Below are 16,831 nucleotides of genomic sequence, written 5' to 3' on the forward strand. Positions count from 1 at the left end.
TCCAGAAGGAGCCAAGATACCATCACTGGAGGCGCCGAATGCAGTAAGCTCCATTAACACAGAAGCAAGGCGCCCATGAGAGGAAAAGGGATTAGCACCCACACGTTGGCCCAGCATGATGCTATCTGCAGTGATTTCACTCATACCGATAACGTCGCATATCGATTTTGGCCATCTTGCTGCCTATCGAAATCTAATTGCTACGTTCAACAACTTTTTTACTGTTCTGTGGCACCCAGTGAAATCATATCTGAGCCTTAAATCGCTTATCAAACACATGTGACTTGGGAAAATGTTTTGCAGTATGTGTTTGGCATGTTCATTCATGACAGGAGCAGTTCTTTTTTTATAATGCCTTTATTTAGAATATTTACAATGGATTTATAAAAATATATAATTAAAGCTTTTGCAGTTATTTTACATTTACAATTCATCACTTTGTTCACATCGTTGAGTTTGTATGCAGAAACCAGATTTGAAACCAATCAAGAAAATATCATGTTTTGCGTATACAGGATACAGTTCAATTGTCAATGCGACCCCTTATTTAGACTATAGCAAAATGAAAAATCAATGACAGACATTATTCCATTTAAATCCTGTATTTTACAGAAATATACATCAAGTAGGTTATTTCAATGAAAATATGACAAAACCACCAACCACATCCACTACATGAGGACATTAGTCCTCATAAGTTTACATTCGTAAAGCCACATATCGACTGTAGGTCATCTTTGGTTGGCTACTTTTGTATGCATATGCGTCGGGTTATAAGGGCACATTCAATATTTAACACTTTGGCAAACAAATCATAAATAGTGCTTCCACTTACTGTTTGAATTCTTGAAATGCAATTCAATTAGGTAAGGCAAGGTCTGCAGCTCGTTACATAGGCCAATTGTAAGTTCTGAGTCCTCGGTTTGCGGCACGAGCTCCCTGGTTTAAGAGGATGAGGTAGGGAGATTGAGTCCGTGTACACTGCTCAACGCCTCGTGCTGCTGCTGCTTGCTTAGTGGACTGGTGGGCTTTCTGTCTCCTGCAGAACATAAACAGAAGACGTTTGCATAGCACACAAGCAATTACTCTTTACTTCAGCAAAACTCAGAAAGATTGGCAATATTTATTTAAAAACTAAATAGTTTTCTCTTAGGCCTATATCCTACCTACCTGAAAGTAAGACGACACCATGCATGCAACATTTAAATACAAAATAGGTTATAAATAATAATTATAATAATCATATTTATAATAGTCAATGTTAGGCTATAAGGCTATTAATTTGACACCATATTTTAATTATCCATACATTATTTGACGCAATTATTATTTTCCTTTTTAACCTTCACATGACATTTACATTTTAGGCCTCCACTTTTCATTAATTTACTGACAACATTTATCGCAAGCTGCAATTTAACCTTCAAATTCCGTCTTCTCGGGTTCACACCTCGATTCATTTGAATTTATCCATGCATAGGCATCATTTTCGTCAACGTCATATCATCTGTAAATGTAGGCTAATAACAAACTTTTTATAACACTTTGATTAACTTCATAAATTAATTTGAAATTAAAATATAAATATAAAAATGACAAGGAAACGTTTTAATCGAAGCATAACTAGAATACCTGTATAAGGGCCGAGATCATTCAACCGAGGTCACTTATTTCAAGGACATATTTAGGCATATTTCAGCCTAAAATATTTCGTATTTCTCTAACATCGATATATATTCACTATAGGTCCGCGCCATCAAGGCTATTGTAGCTCAATCATTTTAGGCTGCTACAATTTCGAGACCCAAATGTAGTCCTACACTGCTTTTACACTAATACCCTAGTTTTGAGTCTCCCATTATTCGTACTCTATGATACATATTGAGAGTTTTGACAGTAACATAACTTAATTTCCACAATTAGACATCTGCTGCTAGATTAATCGTAGCCTTATAAACGTGTGTGTGTGTGTGTGTGTGTGTGTGTGTGTGTGTGTGTGTGTGTGTATGTGTGTGTGTGTATAGTGGTGGTGGGGGGGGGTGTATAGGCTATATAAAGAAAATAAAAATAAGAAAATATGAACTTAATTTGTATTTTACATAACGATTCATGTTTCCATAGATTAAGGACAATTTAAGGGAAACGAGTCAGCTGCCAGTGGTTTTCAAATTACGCTAAAACTACGTTATCGCAGTTGTGATCAGAACCGAACACTATCAAACAAGATATCGCCTACCTTCTCGCGATGGATGTTTGAACGCCATTGAAGAGTGTATGTCTCCCGCGTGCATCGTCATGCCGCTGCTTGGGAGGGACAAACTCGAGTTCTGGGACTGCCAATGGTGTCCAGGGGTCACATAGCTACCTGGCCCACTATAAACGCCATACTGGTTCGAAGATGAGTAGGAACAAGCTGGGACATAACTGGATAATGTTGATGAAGGCTGCAACAAAAAAAATACAAACAAAGGCAGAAAATGTCAGACTTAGGTTTCCCAGAACGAAACATGTCACATCTATGACGTACCCTAAGTGTGTAGGCCTATATATACATTCAACCCAATTTATATTCATCTGCTTTGAAAAATGCTGGAGGAAACAATATTTTATTAAACAGACTAATCCCTTTCAACACACACTATATTACACTTCGAGCCCAGTCTCTCTGTAGATACAGGACGCAGCTAGTATTCTGCATTCATAGGAGTCCCTGTTGTCTTTACCTGGGCATATTTTATGTCCGCATCAATGACTGATTTGTCAATTCCGTTGACTGCATGAGCAGAGGGAAACGTCCCTCTGTTGACACTACTCCAGTCCTCCATTTTCGGTGGATATCCCTCTGCTCCAGCAATAGCTGATTAGGAAACATCAGATTGCACTTTTCAATGTCGGATCAAAATGTCTCTGATCTATTGTTGATCAGTTAGGCCTTTTCATCACCAGGCCTATCGAATGATCCAATAGAAACACAGTAGCCTAGCCTTAGTGACTGAAATAGTAAACGGGACCTACTAAATGGCATGTTCTACTTAATATTGTGCGTTATATCGGCAATATTCCTTCAAATGCTATCAAAACAATATGTTTTCAAAAGAAGAATAGTGTGCCAAATTGTGCGCATCCAAGCAAGGCCTGTTGTTTTTGTTTCTGAATCCAGAACTTTATATAGGGTTGGTCAGGAATCTATAGGAAATTGGATAAATGCAACAAGGCTATCTATCACACGTTCATATCAAGCGGAAATTGTCAGTGTCACATAAAATGATATATTATTATATCACGTCGTTCTAAAGAATGTGTCACAACTATGCCCTTTCAAAATTAGCTACATGCTAGGCTACTTGCTAAATTAATTCGTTTATTTGATGGCAGAACTGCAGCCATGCCGTGGCTAACAATCCATCTGGGGCCTCGAGGCAACACATCACTAAAAACATGACGGAGTAGGACCTTATATTGACCTTAGGTCCCACGGGGAACGAGGAGGCTTTAATAAGTATCCTAGCCTAAGCAAGGTGTTTGCCTACAGGCACGAGTGAGTAGACCTACAGAGTAAGTTGTTTTCCTTGTGAGGCACCAAACCAAGGCCTACAAAGATGTATAGGGCACATTTCCTCTCTGATGAACTAACGTCAAAACAGGATGTATAAATCAATTCATCATAGAATGAGTTATAAACTGAACGGCACGTCAAATAGCTCGAACCTGTGACCCCAAATGTACTTGGATAATTATTGGAAAATTAGTTACAACTGTGTGTGCATGGTGCCATTCAGATCAGCACAAAATCATTTGTCTGGTAAATAAATTCAATATTACACACCTTGATGATCCATGAAGGCCCTGATACCCAGAATGTTGGTGACAGTGTGTGCTGATGGCCAGGCCCTTGATATGCTTACATGCCCGGCCGTTACGGGTACTCCGGGACTGCTGCCCATTTTGCCATTGGGTGACATAGCGTTGGGGTATGAATAGGGGTATATGTGGTTGTAAGAGAGGCCGGCCTGTGTGGGGGCTTGCTTGCTGCTCTCATACTGGTTCGGCTGGGAAAGATTTCCAATCTTGTTCCGTAAAATCCTGCTGATGGAGCTTACTGAGGGCACGTTGTATTTGTCACAAACTCCGTCTGCGAGAAGCCTGTCCCGGATCTCCCAGGCAAAGATCCCCGGGTCACCTAGTTTGTAATCCCTTATGTTCTTCACCACATTCGGTGTAGTAACCCGTGGTTTGCTCCCCCCGATGGCACCGGGTAAAATAGAACCCGTTTCATTGTATCGTGCTAGTATCTTGCTCACACAGCCATGAGAGACACGAAGTTGCCTACTGATATCGCAGGGTCTGATTCCAAGCTGGGCCAATTCCACTATCCGTAGTCGTATGGCGTTGGGCAGCGGTCGTCCATTGACGAATACACCACCCAACTGATTCACCTCCCCATAGGTTTGCTCTGCAGGGAATGAAGATACATGGATATATTCAACTGTCACGAAAAGCAGACAAACTATTTTCATGCTCTCCATACATACAGTAAATGTAACCATGGACAATGCGTGCTAATGCAAGTTATTATTACTATTCACAGCAGGAAGATATATTTAACTTACCTTATATTTAACTTACCTTGGATCTGAGAGATACTTTTGACACTTTTTAAGTGTCATGTAAATTAATTGCATCCTTAACATTAACTATCCATTTAATCAACCATTGAATATGAACTCCCAGATTATGAATATTTTCACATTAGCATATCTTTCCATTCGTTCTGGAAAGGGATGTGTCTTTCCACTTTACCTACACCCCGAAATAAACTTTCTGGTTCTTTCTGACGTTATGCAGGCGTGTTAAGCACGGTTATGCTTCCATAAGCTTTCTTTCACTGAAGCATGTAGATGTTAACGCAATCTTACCCATTTGCCTGTGGTTCGAGATGCTTTGAAATAGTTGCCCCTCAATGGCTGAATGCGGTGGTTCTCCCTTCTGCACGAAGGAAGCAAAAAGTTAAAGAACAAATGGGACTTCTAAAAAGTCTCCTCACGATGTTCTTTCCACTCTTCTGTCACAGTGCTTTGAGAGAAACTCCTCGGTACAATGGCACTGAAGTGATCTTAATCCGATAAAGGCAAATTTGAGTTATACCGGAGGCTGAAGTTTGCTGGGATTCATTTGACGCGTCCCTCCACGTCAATTTTACCAGTTACGTTGGAGCTCTGGTATGATTTCATTGGCCGTCCTGACTGTGGAAAGGCTGTTACACACATGCACCATCCGGTTTGCTCAATTCAACCTCTGGGTGTTTTACATAGGGGGAAGTGTCTGAGGGAAAACGTTTATCAAACATGATGCATTGGCAGGTTAAATAGAAAAGATGGAGTGACTATTCAAAACCATGGAAGAGATTATTTCAAATGAGGTGAGCTTGTGCTTTTGGATGGACTTCAAATAGGCACTTCCACTAATGTTAATTGTGTGTATAATAGTTTGTGAGTGACACTCGGTAATATAGCATGCAGTGAAACCTATATATTTTGATCAGAGCACTAGAATCGCATCCACCCCCCCAAAAAATCTCTGATCTTGAACTCTTTAGGTCAAGATCAGAGATCACTTACACATATTCTGTTATAAACCTGTTATATGTGTGGACGAAATGTATTAGCACATGTATAGGCTCGTGCATGAAGTGCAATTGCAAAGAATATTGGTATGGGATAGAAATTATATATTTCTATGACGTTTAATTTATAAAAACATTTACTACGCCTTGTTTATTATTTTCATAAAAACATCATGTTTCAGAATCGTTTAACTCCATCAACGTTGATACATTTCCCCAACATTTGCCAACGCCATTTTAATTAGAAATATTTGTATTTTCTAACCAGGCAAGTAAGTTAAGAACAAATTATTAATTATTATCAATAACGGCTTAGGAAGAGTGGGTTAACTGCCTTATTCAAGGGCAGAACGACAGATTACTGTTTTTTACCTTGTCAGCTCAGGGAATCGATCTTGCATCCTTTCGGTTACTAGTCCAACGCTCCAACCACTAGGCTAGATCCCGCCTCGATGTTTTTATATTGTAATGCCTATTATTATGTTATTACAATTGTCTTTAATTACTAATATATTTTCCAGTATGCTTTACAATGTCACCACATGTTAACATGTGTTTGTTTTTTGGCATTGAGGGAACAAACTGACCGCCCGTGCGTCACACCTGGGAGCTGAGCTGAAGCCCATGATTTGATCCGCGAGCCATTAGACGCCAGAACGAGCAGACCATGGGCTAATAGAATAGTGTCACATGAAGTTTCGATTACAAGCCAGACCAAGGGACTCACTAACTGGTAAGGGCCTTTTTTTTACACCTCCATCCTTAGCATCAAACATGCTATAGGACCCATGTAATCAATACCTTTGTGGCTTGTAATGCTCCCAGACTATAGGGTATTGACTGAATTCCAGAGCCTAGCATTATCACAGCATGTTCTCTGTGTTTCCTGTGGAAGTTAAAAAAGTATCGTTTATAAGCTTGCAAAATGTCTGTAGTAAAAGTTAACTGTCGTCCCAACCGTAACAAGGTGCAGTGTCACTATCCTCTCTTTCTTGGCCAGTTCACTACAGGTCTTAAAGGGATCGAGACACATGGAAAACATCAGGTTGGGTCACCACAGCAACCTTGGATGGAGGCGAAATAAGAGGACAGGGCGATCGCTCATTATGGTACAGTTACTGTGAAAATATAGTTAGTGTGATATTGATGCTCACTGCTCTCCAGGTTGTCTGCTAGCAATAGGAAATCAAACATAATGCATACAATGCAAAATTGAATGTTTCTCAATGAAATTAGCATCATTTATTGACTATCTTGATGAAGTGATACGCGACAGAACTACATTAGGTCTATATATCTGTTTTGTTTATCTTCTTGACAGGCTTTTGCTTGGATTCTGTGGAATTCTGTTGAAAACTATTTTAGAAATCCATAGGACTGCTCAACAGAAACTCATCCCTCATCTGGAAAGAATAGGAATTACACCTCGCATGCAGTCATCTAGTTTTAACAGATTCCAACATACTGCCACAACTGTGCAGATTATTTGGCTAAGAGGACCACTGGAACACAACCATATCGTGATGTGTCAGGTATAAATGCATGTTTCAAATATATTTTTAAGAAACTTTTTTGACAAGAACTACAACGTGAAATAGTTTAAGTTTAAATACGAGCTGTATTTGTATGTATTGCGAGTAAATTTGTACTTTGGAGGCACGGTAAAACTGGTAGGCCTATCTGGTATAGAGCTGATTCAGCCGCTTACTAAATCTACAGAGCAAATTACAAATCAATGGGTCGACTTTCATCAATTACCAAATTACAAAGTATATTTACTTTCTTTCGAGTTTTGCATTGTGTTTTTATGAAGGCATGTCTGAGAAGATAATCGTTTAAACGTCTGCACTTTGACGCTGAAAATATGAAACATTTATGTTGCTAACAGGCAATATTATATAATGTCAACAAGCTAATTAAACTGTTATCCATAGCTTTTAAAATGAATGAATACTTCCTTATTTATTACTATTAGCACCGTTAGATATTTGGTCAAGTAGGTTTACATGCATTTGTTTTTTATTCATCTTCCTTTTTTTCAGGAAAATTCAGAAACAATGCAACATGTATAGTGGGATTATAAGCAATAGGCTACATGGCATTTTAATAACATATGATTTATATTTGATTATTTCTGTAGCCTATAACTAGTTGAACATTTTCGAGTTTGTGCTTTCGTCAATCAAAGGCCAATTACTTATGATATTTTAATTATCTCTGTAGAGAAATGTATATGCAAAACGAATCTTCAACATTGTTGAATATTTGTGTACTAGATACATAAGCACCAATGATCAATTGAAAAGGATAATTATGACTTTTATAAAGGGACTGGGGAGAAATATTATTTTAGGCTGTACGATTGTATCAGTAAAATGTAGTGACAGATACACTGTGTATCAGCTCGCTAGCCTATTACGCAATAGTTTTAACACTTTCAATATTGCATTATGTACATAAAGGCCCTCAAAATTGACTGAAGTCTTTCTAGGTCTATGGAGTCTTTTTTTTGGGTGCACGTTCCTGATTAAAAAAGTGCCCAAATACATGTCTGGGAGAAGAATGACCTGCTGGTAAAGTAGGAAGGTCGTGTTCAACTGTGGCGCTGCAAAAGTCACGTGACAAAACCAAACAAACAGTTATGAAGTTCCCTAAATGCCCGTTGTGAATCGATTAACATTTGCATGAATAAAATGTAGTTTTTGTAACGGTTGAAAGATATTATCACTTTCTAACATAGTTGAAATAGAATATATTTTAGATAACGAATCAGCCCAAAACATCTCTTGTCTCTCATGTTTGATTTCCAGGAGTTAGATGTGTCTCAGGTCAATCTGTATGCATCATTTCAATCATTAACGACTGGCATCACGCCAAAAAAAAATATGAACTGACACCAAAAGGTTATGCTTTTCCATTACTAGTTTGATCGAATAGTTGGTGTTTGTGTTTGTGTTTCTGTATGGGCTATATCCTGGTCTCGGGCGCCTCAAACCAGCACATTCTCCAGTTGCGGTAGCGGCTGGAGAAAGGCCAGCATGCGCGTGGACCTGGGTCCCAACAGGTGTCCACCTCTCGTCTCATGTCACCTCTGTGGTTACAACCCATGACGCAGGAGGCTGGTGTGCGCTTACTTTAGTTTGGCACACACATCACCACCGCATCACTGGATGTGTTGCAAGGAAGCTGTCGTTTTCGGCAAACTGGCGGTTTCGTCACTGTACATGTAGGGCCTATGGGTAGTGTTCTCAATGCCTTATGCATTAAACGCCGTGCACACATCAGGGTTATAAGTCTGTTTAGCTGAAGCGGAGACCTTTGTAACCTTAGTTGCGTCTTGTGAACATTGCAGGCTAATTATATTTCACACGTTACTGTAGGTATTCACAATCGTCTTAAATGACATCATATAGCCTTGTATTAGGCTTTAGGGCTTACGGTAGTCCGGTATTTAACTACTTAGGCCTATTCTCTCCGACAGCCCATATTCTGAGCCCATATGCTGCTCAATAGATAAGCCTATGCGTAATAAACGATAATGCATAGTTGTTTTTCCGATCACACCCCTCCACGGTTTACTACTAAAGAAAAACACACCGCGATGCACCAGTAATTCTGAATAAACCCGTCTGATTCGTCTATTTTATTTTATTTTTCGATTTTGCATGAAATTTCGATTTTGCAGCTAGCCCACTTACATTTGGTTAAGTTGCCTTTTCGATTATATTTCGTTTAGAAATCTTTCCAGAAGTTGCCTATTTCAACGATTGATCATCGAAATAATATTTGGCCATTAAAAAAAATCAACAATTTCTTGCTGTGGTTTACTGTCAACACATGCCTCATCTCCCCATGAATTGATACATTGTTTTTAAATGTTTATTAATAGTTTTCAATGATAGAGAGATGCAAACTAATTTGGGTGGATATCCGTCGCTTGTTTTAACTTGAATTTGAATACGGTTGAAGATTGCAGGTGCACAGACCCAGTCCTTCAGTATTGATTGATCTTTGTTTTAAGTGACGTTGAGGAATCCTCTCTTCAAGTGTGCATGATCTTATCCTTGAATGAAGGACTTCTTAGATGTTTAGTTTTCATATAGCGGAGGCTAGTTCATTCCTTATTCAATTACTTTTCTTTCTTCTTTAATGAAATTACTGGCCCTTATTCCCAGTGGAATAGACGAAGCATATGCAAATCGACTGTTTAATAATGAATTGCACTTACCCACAACTTAATTCACTATAGCTTATCGGGCATTTTAGGTTAGCAATATTACATATTATTTACATTTTATTTAATTGTATGCGCGCGCGTGTAAGTGTGTGTGTGTGTGTGTGTGTGTGTGTGTGTGTGTGTGTGTGTGTGTGTGTGTGTGTGTGTGTGTGTGTGTGTGTGTGTGTGTGTGTGTGTGTGTGTGTGTGTGTGTGTGTGTGTGTGTGTGTGTGTGTGTGTGTGTGTGTGTGTGGCCTGGAGGCACGTGAGTATTATTTCTGTGTGTGTGTGTGTGTGTGTGTGTGTGTGTGTGTGTGTGTGTGTGTGTGTGTGTGTGTGTGTGTGTGTGTGTGTGTGGCCTGGAGGTACGTGAGTAAGTGTGTGTGTGTGTTTGTTTGTTTGTTTGTGTGTGTGTGTGTGTGTGTGTGATATTTATGTCAATTATATTTTTCATATAATAGGATGCTCGATTTAAATGAACTGTTAATAGCATGATTCACATTTTGAACTTTTCCATATGAATTACTAGCGGAAAAATCGTCCCCATGCATTTGGCCTTCAGACGTTGAAAAGGCAGATGTATACGATATACAGTACTGTCTATTAGTTAAGGTTTCAAATGGCCCTTTTCTACTTGATGGGCCATAGTGTTTTATTGAAGACCTCCGGTTTTGATTTCGTGTTTGTGAGTTTTGTGATCTCATACCTCAGTATGGAAAGTGTTAGACAGGGTCCACAATGAGTGCATCTAGCGCACTAGGATCGACATGGGCCAGAGAGTGTAAAACTGGGTGTACTAAAATTAAATTTCAATAAGGCCACAAGTATTCTGTTTGGAATCGGCCTTGAGAGCAAGGTATCCTGTGCATGGATCACATCAATAAAGGATCTCTGTTGCATTTTCGTGCAGTTTAGAGACTCCTCCCATGCCTTTATCTCCTCTTTGGCTTGCATTTGTATGGGACCTATATGAACCTATATGGTTCATGAGTATGACTATATTAATAGATACACATAATAATCATACTCTTTTATTTCTATTAATCCCATCTTTTAAAACATCCATACAAATTAAGCCTGTCTTTATGATTGGGGAAATACCATGTCCTTCCCTTGTCAGGTTTTGAGTAAGCACTGTGATGCACAGTAGGCCCTCATCCTCTCACAGTGTTTGCCAGTACTCCTTTCCCCTTATATCTGATCCAGAGGTGATGTGTAGTTTCCCTTGTGCTGCTAACGCTGGTGGGTGCAGACCTATTAGAGGAGGGTTGGAAGGCAGGGAGCAGCACAGGGATTTTATGGCCCAGAGACCCACTCTAGGCTGCAGTACACGCCTAATGAGAGTGTGCAGTGCCATGTGAGACATGCCAGCTTTTATCCGGTTCAGTAATTGCTTGTGACCTTTTCGAAACACGTCCCGTGTGCAGAGGGGAGTCTAATTGTTACATGGGGAGGGAGCCTTGTCTAGCCGTGTAGGAATATGCATCCCTTTTGATTCTAGGCTGTATGTGCAGCAATCCAAAAACCCACTCAGACAAATACGTTAGATTTGTACAGTACTCCTCCATCTCAGAAACCAAGCTTTTATACAGAGAAAAACGAACACATTTTGTCCCCAAATAAATATGCTTCGCAAAGTAGCACAGCTGGGCTTGCAAGTGAACTCATTTGGATTTCATTTGTTAAATGTGTATTATCTGTACTGTGGAGTGTAAAAACAAGAATGAATGGCTGTGGACTAAAATGGCTCCACTTCATGATGTATTTCCTTTACAGGAATTAATGGACATTGTTGGCAGAGATGGCTGGTAAGTGCTGGATATTTGTGCGTTTGTGTGTGTGTGTGTGTTCATGTGTTTGTGAGTGTGTGTCCTATGGCACCAATAAGAGACCAGCTATTTGTCGCATGCACTGAATACAACAGGTAGAGTGAACCTTAGAGTGAAATGCTTACTTTACAAGCCCTTAGCCAACAACGCAATTTTAAGAAAAATAACTGTTAAGAAAGTATTTACAAAAAAACTGAAGTAAAACAACAACAAAAAACATAACAAATTGAAATAAAACGTAAAATGAACTAATAATTAAAGATAAACAATAAAAGAACAGTAGTGAGCCTATATGCAGGTGTCAATGTGTGGGGAGCACAGGTTAGTTGAGGTAATGCTTCATTGTTTATATTCTATATTGTTGGCTGCACTTGAAATCCATAACATGCTACATTGTTTATATTCTATATTGTTGGCTGCACTTGAAATCCATAACATGCTACATTGTTTATATTCTATAGTGTTGGCTGCACTTGAAATCCATGACAGTGTTGCTAAATATTGGGGACAAATCTGGCTTTCATTAAGCATGGAAATATATCAAGGAAAATATAAAATAGGTCTTTTTTAAATTTATTGTGCTGTGATCCAATAAAATGTCGTCAGAAAATATGAATAGGGTGATTGTTAACATTCTCAGTTTGATCTCTGTCTATTTAGACTGGTTGCCCCCCCCACCCCCTCCCACCACCCTACACACTACTCTCACGTACCCATCAGCGAAGCATATCTAGTAAACACAACCATAAAGCAGCTATTTTCATTACTCACAGATAGTTGAGTCCCACAATGCATTCACTGCTTTAATAGATGAAGGCTTACTGTAATACACGCAAGGAGAGGCATATCTGGAGAGAATGGAACAGTGTCCCCTACAAAGATAAAACCACAGTAATCAGTGACCACAAATTCAATTTGTCCATATTGAAATATTATCTTAGAGGATCATAATGAGACACGCCTGTGTGTAACATCCGACGTAGGGGTTAACCAAGACAAAGATACATCATCCTCTCTCAAACCTCAGCTAGCATGAAACTGATTAGCAATAACGGAATGCAAAAACTGCAAAGACGTGTAAGGGATCACACAGATACAGTGTGTATGAATGCAATGGCTGAGGGATGATGGTCAGATTGTTGAATCAGGTAGTGTGTGTTTTTTAAAACTAGTAATGCGAATGAAGATAATCATAATGTTTGCCCTTTTTGTGTTTATTCGTGATTTTGTGATTATTAGATTACTACCTGGACAGAATGCATTCGAATACTACCTCTACTACAACTGCCTCTACATATGAGATTAGACAAGACGAGACCAGAGCATGGGCTATCAAAAGATGATGAAGGCCTCTGAAATTATAAACTGACATAGTTTCATGGGTTTGTGTTGCAAAAGTTCAGGAATTCATTTGAAACACTCAATATGAAGTGATCACATACTCATGTATTCCTTTAATAACATTTAGGCTTTGTGTGATTCTGTGACTAAATCTATTCTGTATTCTTGATTAAGTCTTCTAATAAGCTTAATTTGGCTACATCAGTGTATCGTTTATAAGGCATGTTTCCCAGATATTCATCCTAATTGGATCAATGCAATTGTTTTAATTGGCTTGATAATGTTTGTATATGACGTTGGAGAGCCTTCTTCGGTATTTGTGTTGTAATGTTTCTACTACAGGTTTTATAATCTGTGACGCCGTTGGCATTCCATTGTTGGTTTTTGGCAGTGTGGCATGGCCGGTTTTGAGTGGTGTTCTCTCGGTCTGCTATCAATTTACTGGAACACTTAAAACTCCAAAGAAGGCTACTGACTCATGTTTGGTCTACTTGGATATCTTCCCATGATATGGAACAATTCTGGATTACATACTGTAGATGTATTATTGCATTGACTTCTTTTCTTTTTACTTTATAAATATGTGACACCTTATAGTATACTATAGACTGTTCTCTATGCTACAGCATGGCAAGTGTTTATTATCTATCTATCTATCTATCCTGTTGCTGAGACACTTTATCCCTACCAATTTGTACATACAGTGCATTCAGAAAGTATTCAAACCACTTGACCTTTTCGACATTTTGTTACGTTATAGCCCTACATTCTGACCAGACGGGACACGTCGCATGCGCGAGCGTCACAAAATAAATGTAGAATTATTGCACCCACACTGCTCACGCGCGCCAACTAGCGTCTGCGATGCCAAGGGCTAAAATAGAAGTCATTCCTATTTCTGACGCAGATCGCGCTGAATGTCCTGCCTCTCCCATCTCCTCATTGGTTTATAGAAGCAGCTACCCACGTGCCATCTCCTCATTGGTTATACCCACGTGGGTGATTGAAAGACTAACTGTTTTGCCGGTCATTGTGGTAATACTGAGAAATTTTAGATGCCAATCACCATATAAATTCAAAGATGAAAAAGCCTGGAAGGAGGAGAGATGACTAGAAACGATTCGGTCGGCAGTTTTATGTGTGGATTGATTGGCGGAGTAGAGGAGCTTGTGCATTTCAGGTAAAATAACAACTCAATGTTTATATCCCAGGACAAATTAGCTAGCAACAGCAAGCTAGCTAAATAGGACAAATTAGCTAGCAAGTGCAAGCTAACTAGCTAAATTGCCATACATGTTTAATGCTTTTCGACCTGTCCCCAAATGAATGTCATTGGTTCAGAGTTTGTTTTGATATTTTAACCTGGTGACGTTTGGCGTTTGGTGTAGGGGGACAAAATAAATGTATGCACGATGGCGCATGCGCGCAGCCAGTTTGGGTTCCGTGTTACTCTAAAATGGATTAAATTGTTTTTTCTCATCATCAATATACACAACATACCCCGTAATGACAAAGCAAAAACAGGTTTTTAGAAATATCACTTTTACATACAGTACCATCAAAAGTTTGGACACACTTCCTCATTCAAGTTTTTCTTTATTTTTTACATTGTAGATAAATAGTGAAGACATCAAAACTACGACGTAACACATATGGAATCATGTAGTAACCCAAAAAGTGTTAAACAAATTAGATTCTTCAAAGTAGCAACCCTTTGCCTTGATGACAGCTTTGCACACTCTTGGCATTCTCTCAACCAGCTTCATGAGGTCATCACATGGAATGCATTTCAATTAACAGGTGTGCCTTGTTAGAAATGTATTTGTGTAATTTCTTTCCATCTTAATGCGTTTCAGCCAATCAGTTGTGTTGTGACAAGGTAGGGGTGGCATACAGAAGATAGCCCTATTTGGTAAAAGACCAAGTACATATTATAGTAAGAACAGCTCAAATAAGCAAAGAGGTCAGTCAATCTGGAAAATCATGTAGAAAACAATAAAATAAAGAAAACCCTGAAATGAGTAGGTGTGTCCGAACTTTTGAATGTTACTGTAAATATTCAGACCTTCACTCAGTACTAAGTTGAAGCACCTTTGGCAGTGATTACAGCCTCAAATCTTCTTGGGTATGACGCTACAAGCTTGGCACACCTGTATTTGATGAGTTTCTCTCATTCTTCTTTGCAGATTCTCTCAAGCTCTATCAGGTTGGATGGGGAGTGTCGCTGCGCATCTATTTTCAGGTCTCTCCAGAGATGTTTGATCGAGTTCAAGCCCAGGCTGGGGCTGGGCCACTCAAGAATATTCAAAGACTTGCCCCGAAGCTACTGTGTGCTTAGGGTCATTGTCCTGTTGGAAGGTAAACTTTCACCCCAATCTGAGGACCTGAGCGATCTGGAGCAGTTTTTCATCAAGTTTCTCTCTGTACTTGGCTCCGTACATCTGCCACCACCATGCTTCACCGTAGGGATAGTGCCAGGTTTCCTCCAGATGTGACGCTTGGCATTCAGGCCAAAGAGTTCAACCTTGGTTTCATTAGACCAGAGAATCTTGTAGAGTCTGGCCAATCTACCATAATGGCCTGATTGGTGGAGTGCTGCAGAGATAGTTGTCCTTCTGGAAGGTTCTCCCATCTCCACAGAGGAACTCCATATAAGAATGATGGAGGCCATTCTGTTCTTGAGGACCTTCAATGTTGCAGACATTTTTTGGTACCCTTCCCCAGATCTGTGCCTCGACACCATCCTGTCTCGGAGCTCTACAGAGAATTCCTTCGACCTCATGGCTTGGTTTTTGCTCTGACATGCACTGTCAGCTGTGCGACCCTATATAGACAGGTGAGTGCCTTTCCAAATCATGTCCAATCAAAAGATTTTACCACAGGTGGACTCCAATCAAGTTGTAGAATCATCTGAAGGATGATCAAGAGAAACAGGATGCACCTGAGCTCAATTTCGAGTCTCATAGCAAAGGGTCTGAATACTCATGTAATGAAGCTTATTTCCATTTTCTATTTTTAATACATTTGCAAACATTTCTACAAACCTGTTTTCGCTCGTCAGTATGGGGCATTGTGTGATTGATGAGGAAAAAAGACATATTTAATCAATTTAAGAATAAGGCTGTAACGTAACAAAATGTGTAAAAGGGAAGGGGTCTGAATACTTTCTGAATGCACTGTATCTAAGTAATTTACCTCGTACCCCTGCACATCGACTCTGTACTTGTAAGAACCCCGTGTATATAGCCAAGTTATCATTACTCATTATGTACTTTTTTTCCTCTGCATTGTGGGTAATTTTCTCTACACTTTTTCTACATCTTTTCATTATGAAGCATTTGACAATAAAATGTGATTTGTAGTATTGAAAAATTTGATAAGGACAAATATTATTGACCCCAGAGTTGTATAGTAACAACATTTTATTTTTAATTCATTGCACTTTTCCTCTGATGTTTTCATGTCAAGTATTTCTAGTATAATTTTACACAGCACAGGCTTGAAGGGACAGAAGCTTTGAAGTCATGCCTTACCTATTTTATAACCTGCAACAACCATGGGTTGTGCTTTTTGAGAGCAAATCAGAGCATGGAGAATCCCCATTGAACTGTACCCCTCAGATATATAAGTTCAGAATATGTGTATATGTAGTGTTGCTTTTTCACCTCTGTTAGGGTTAGTGTGTGCTGTCCTTGTTCATACAAGAATGCTGTGGCCGGGCCAGCCCAGAAAAGTGTGCTCTGGGACATTCAAGGCCTGCTATCGAGAGGCAGTGTGATATCATTTTCCGGCAAACCAGAAATCAAGGCCTTGGACAGACCT

At 39.3% G+C, this 16,831-nt stretch overlaps 1 protein-coding gene and 1 long non-coding RNA gene across 2 annotated transcripts; one reads left to right on the forward strand and one right to left on the reverse strand.

Annotated features, from left to right (window-relative positions):
• Positions 1–347: 347 nt before the first annotated feature.
• pax1a (paired box 1a) lies at positions 348–5,241 on the reverse strand. Its single transcript, XM_046366662.1, has 5 exons — positions 4,917–5,241; positions 3,827–4,453; positions 2,724–2,857; positions 2,237–2,444; positions 348–1,039 (listed from the first exon to the last, which is right to left on the reverse strand). The coding sequence occupies exons 1-5, from the start codon at positions 4,918–4,920 to the stop codon at positions 945–947; spliced, it is 1,068 nt and encodes a 355-aa protein (XP_046222618.1). The 5' UTR covers positions 4,921–5,241; the 3' UTR covers positions 348–944.
• LOC124046361 lies at positions 5,221–15,565 on the forward strand. The gene is made up of 6 exons (XR_006840995.1): positions 5,221–5,419; positions 6,198–6,356; positions 6,624–6,732; positions 6,945–7,155; positions 11,616–11,647; positions 15,196–15,565. It is a non-coding gene; the product is annotated as an uncharacterized LOC124046361 (long non-coding RNA).
• The last annotated feature ends 1,266 nt before the right edge of the window (positions 15,566–16,831 follow it).

This window comes from Oncorhynchus gorbuscha, linkage group LG10, assembly GCF_021184085.1.
Source record: "Oncorhynchus gorbuscha isolate QuinsamMale2020 ecotype Even-year linkage group LG10, OgorEven_v1.0, whole genome shotgun sequence".
Classification (NCBI taxonomy): domain Eukaryota; kingdom Metazoa; phylum Chordata; class Actinopteri; order Salmoniformes; family Salmonidae; genus Oncorhynchus; species Oncorhynchus gorbuscha.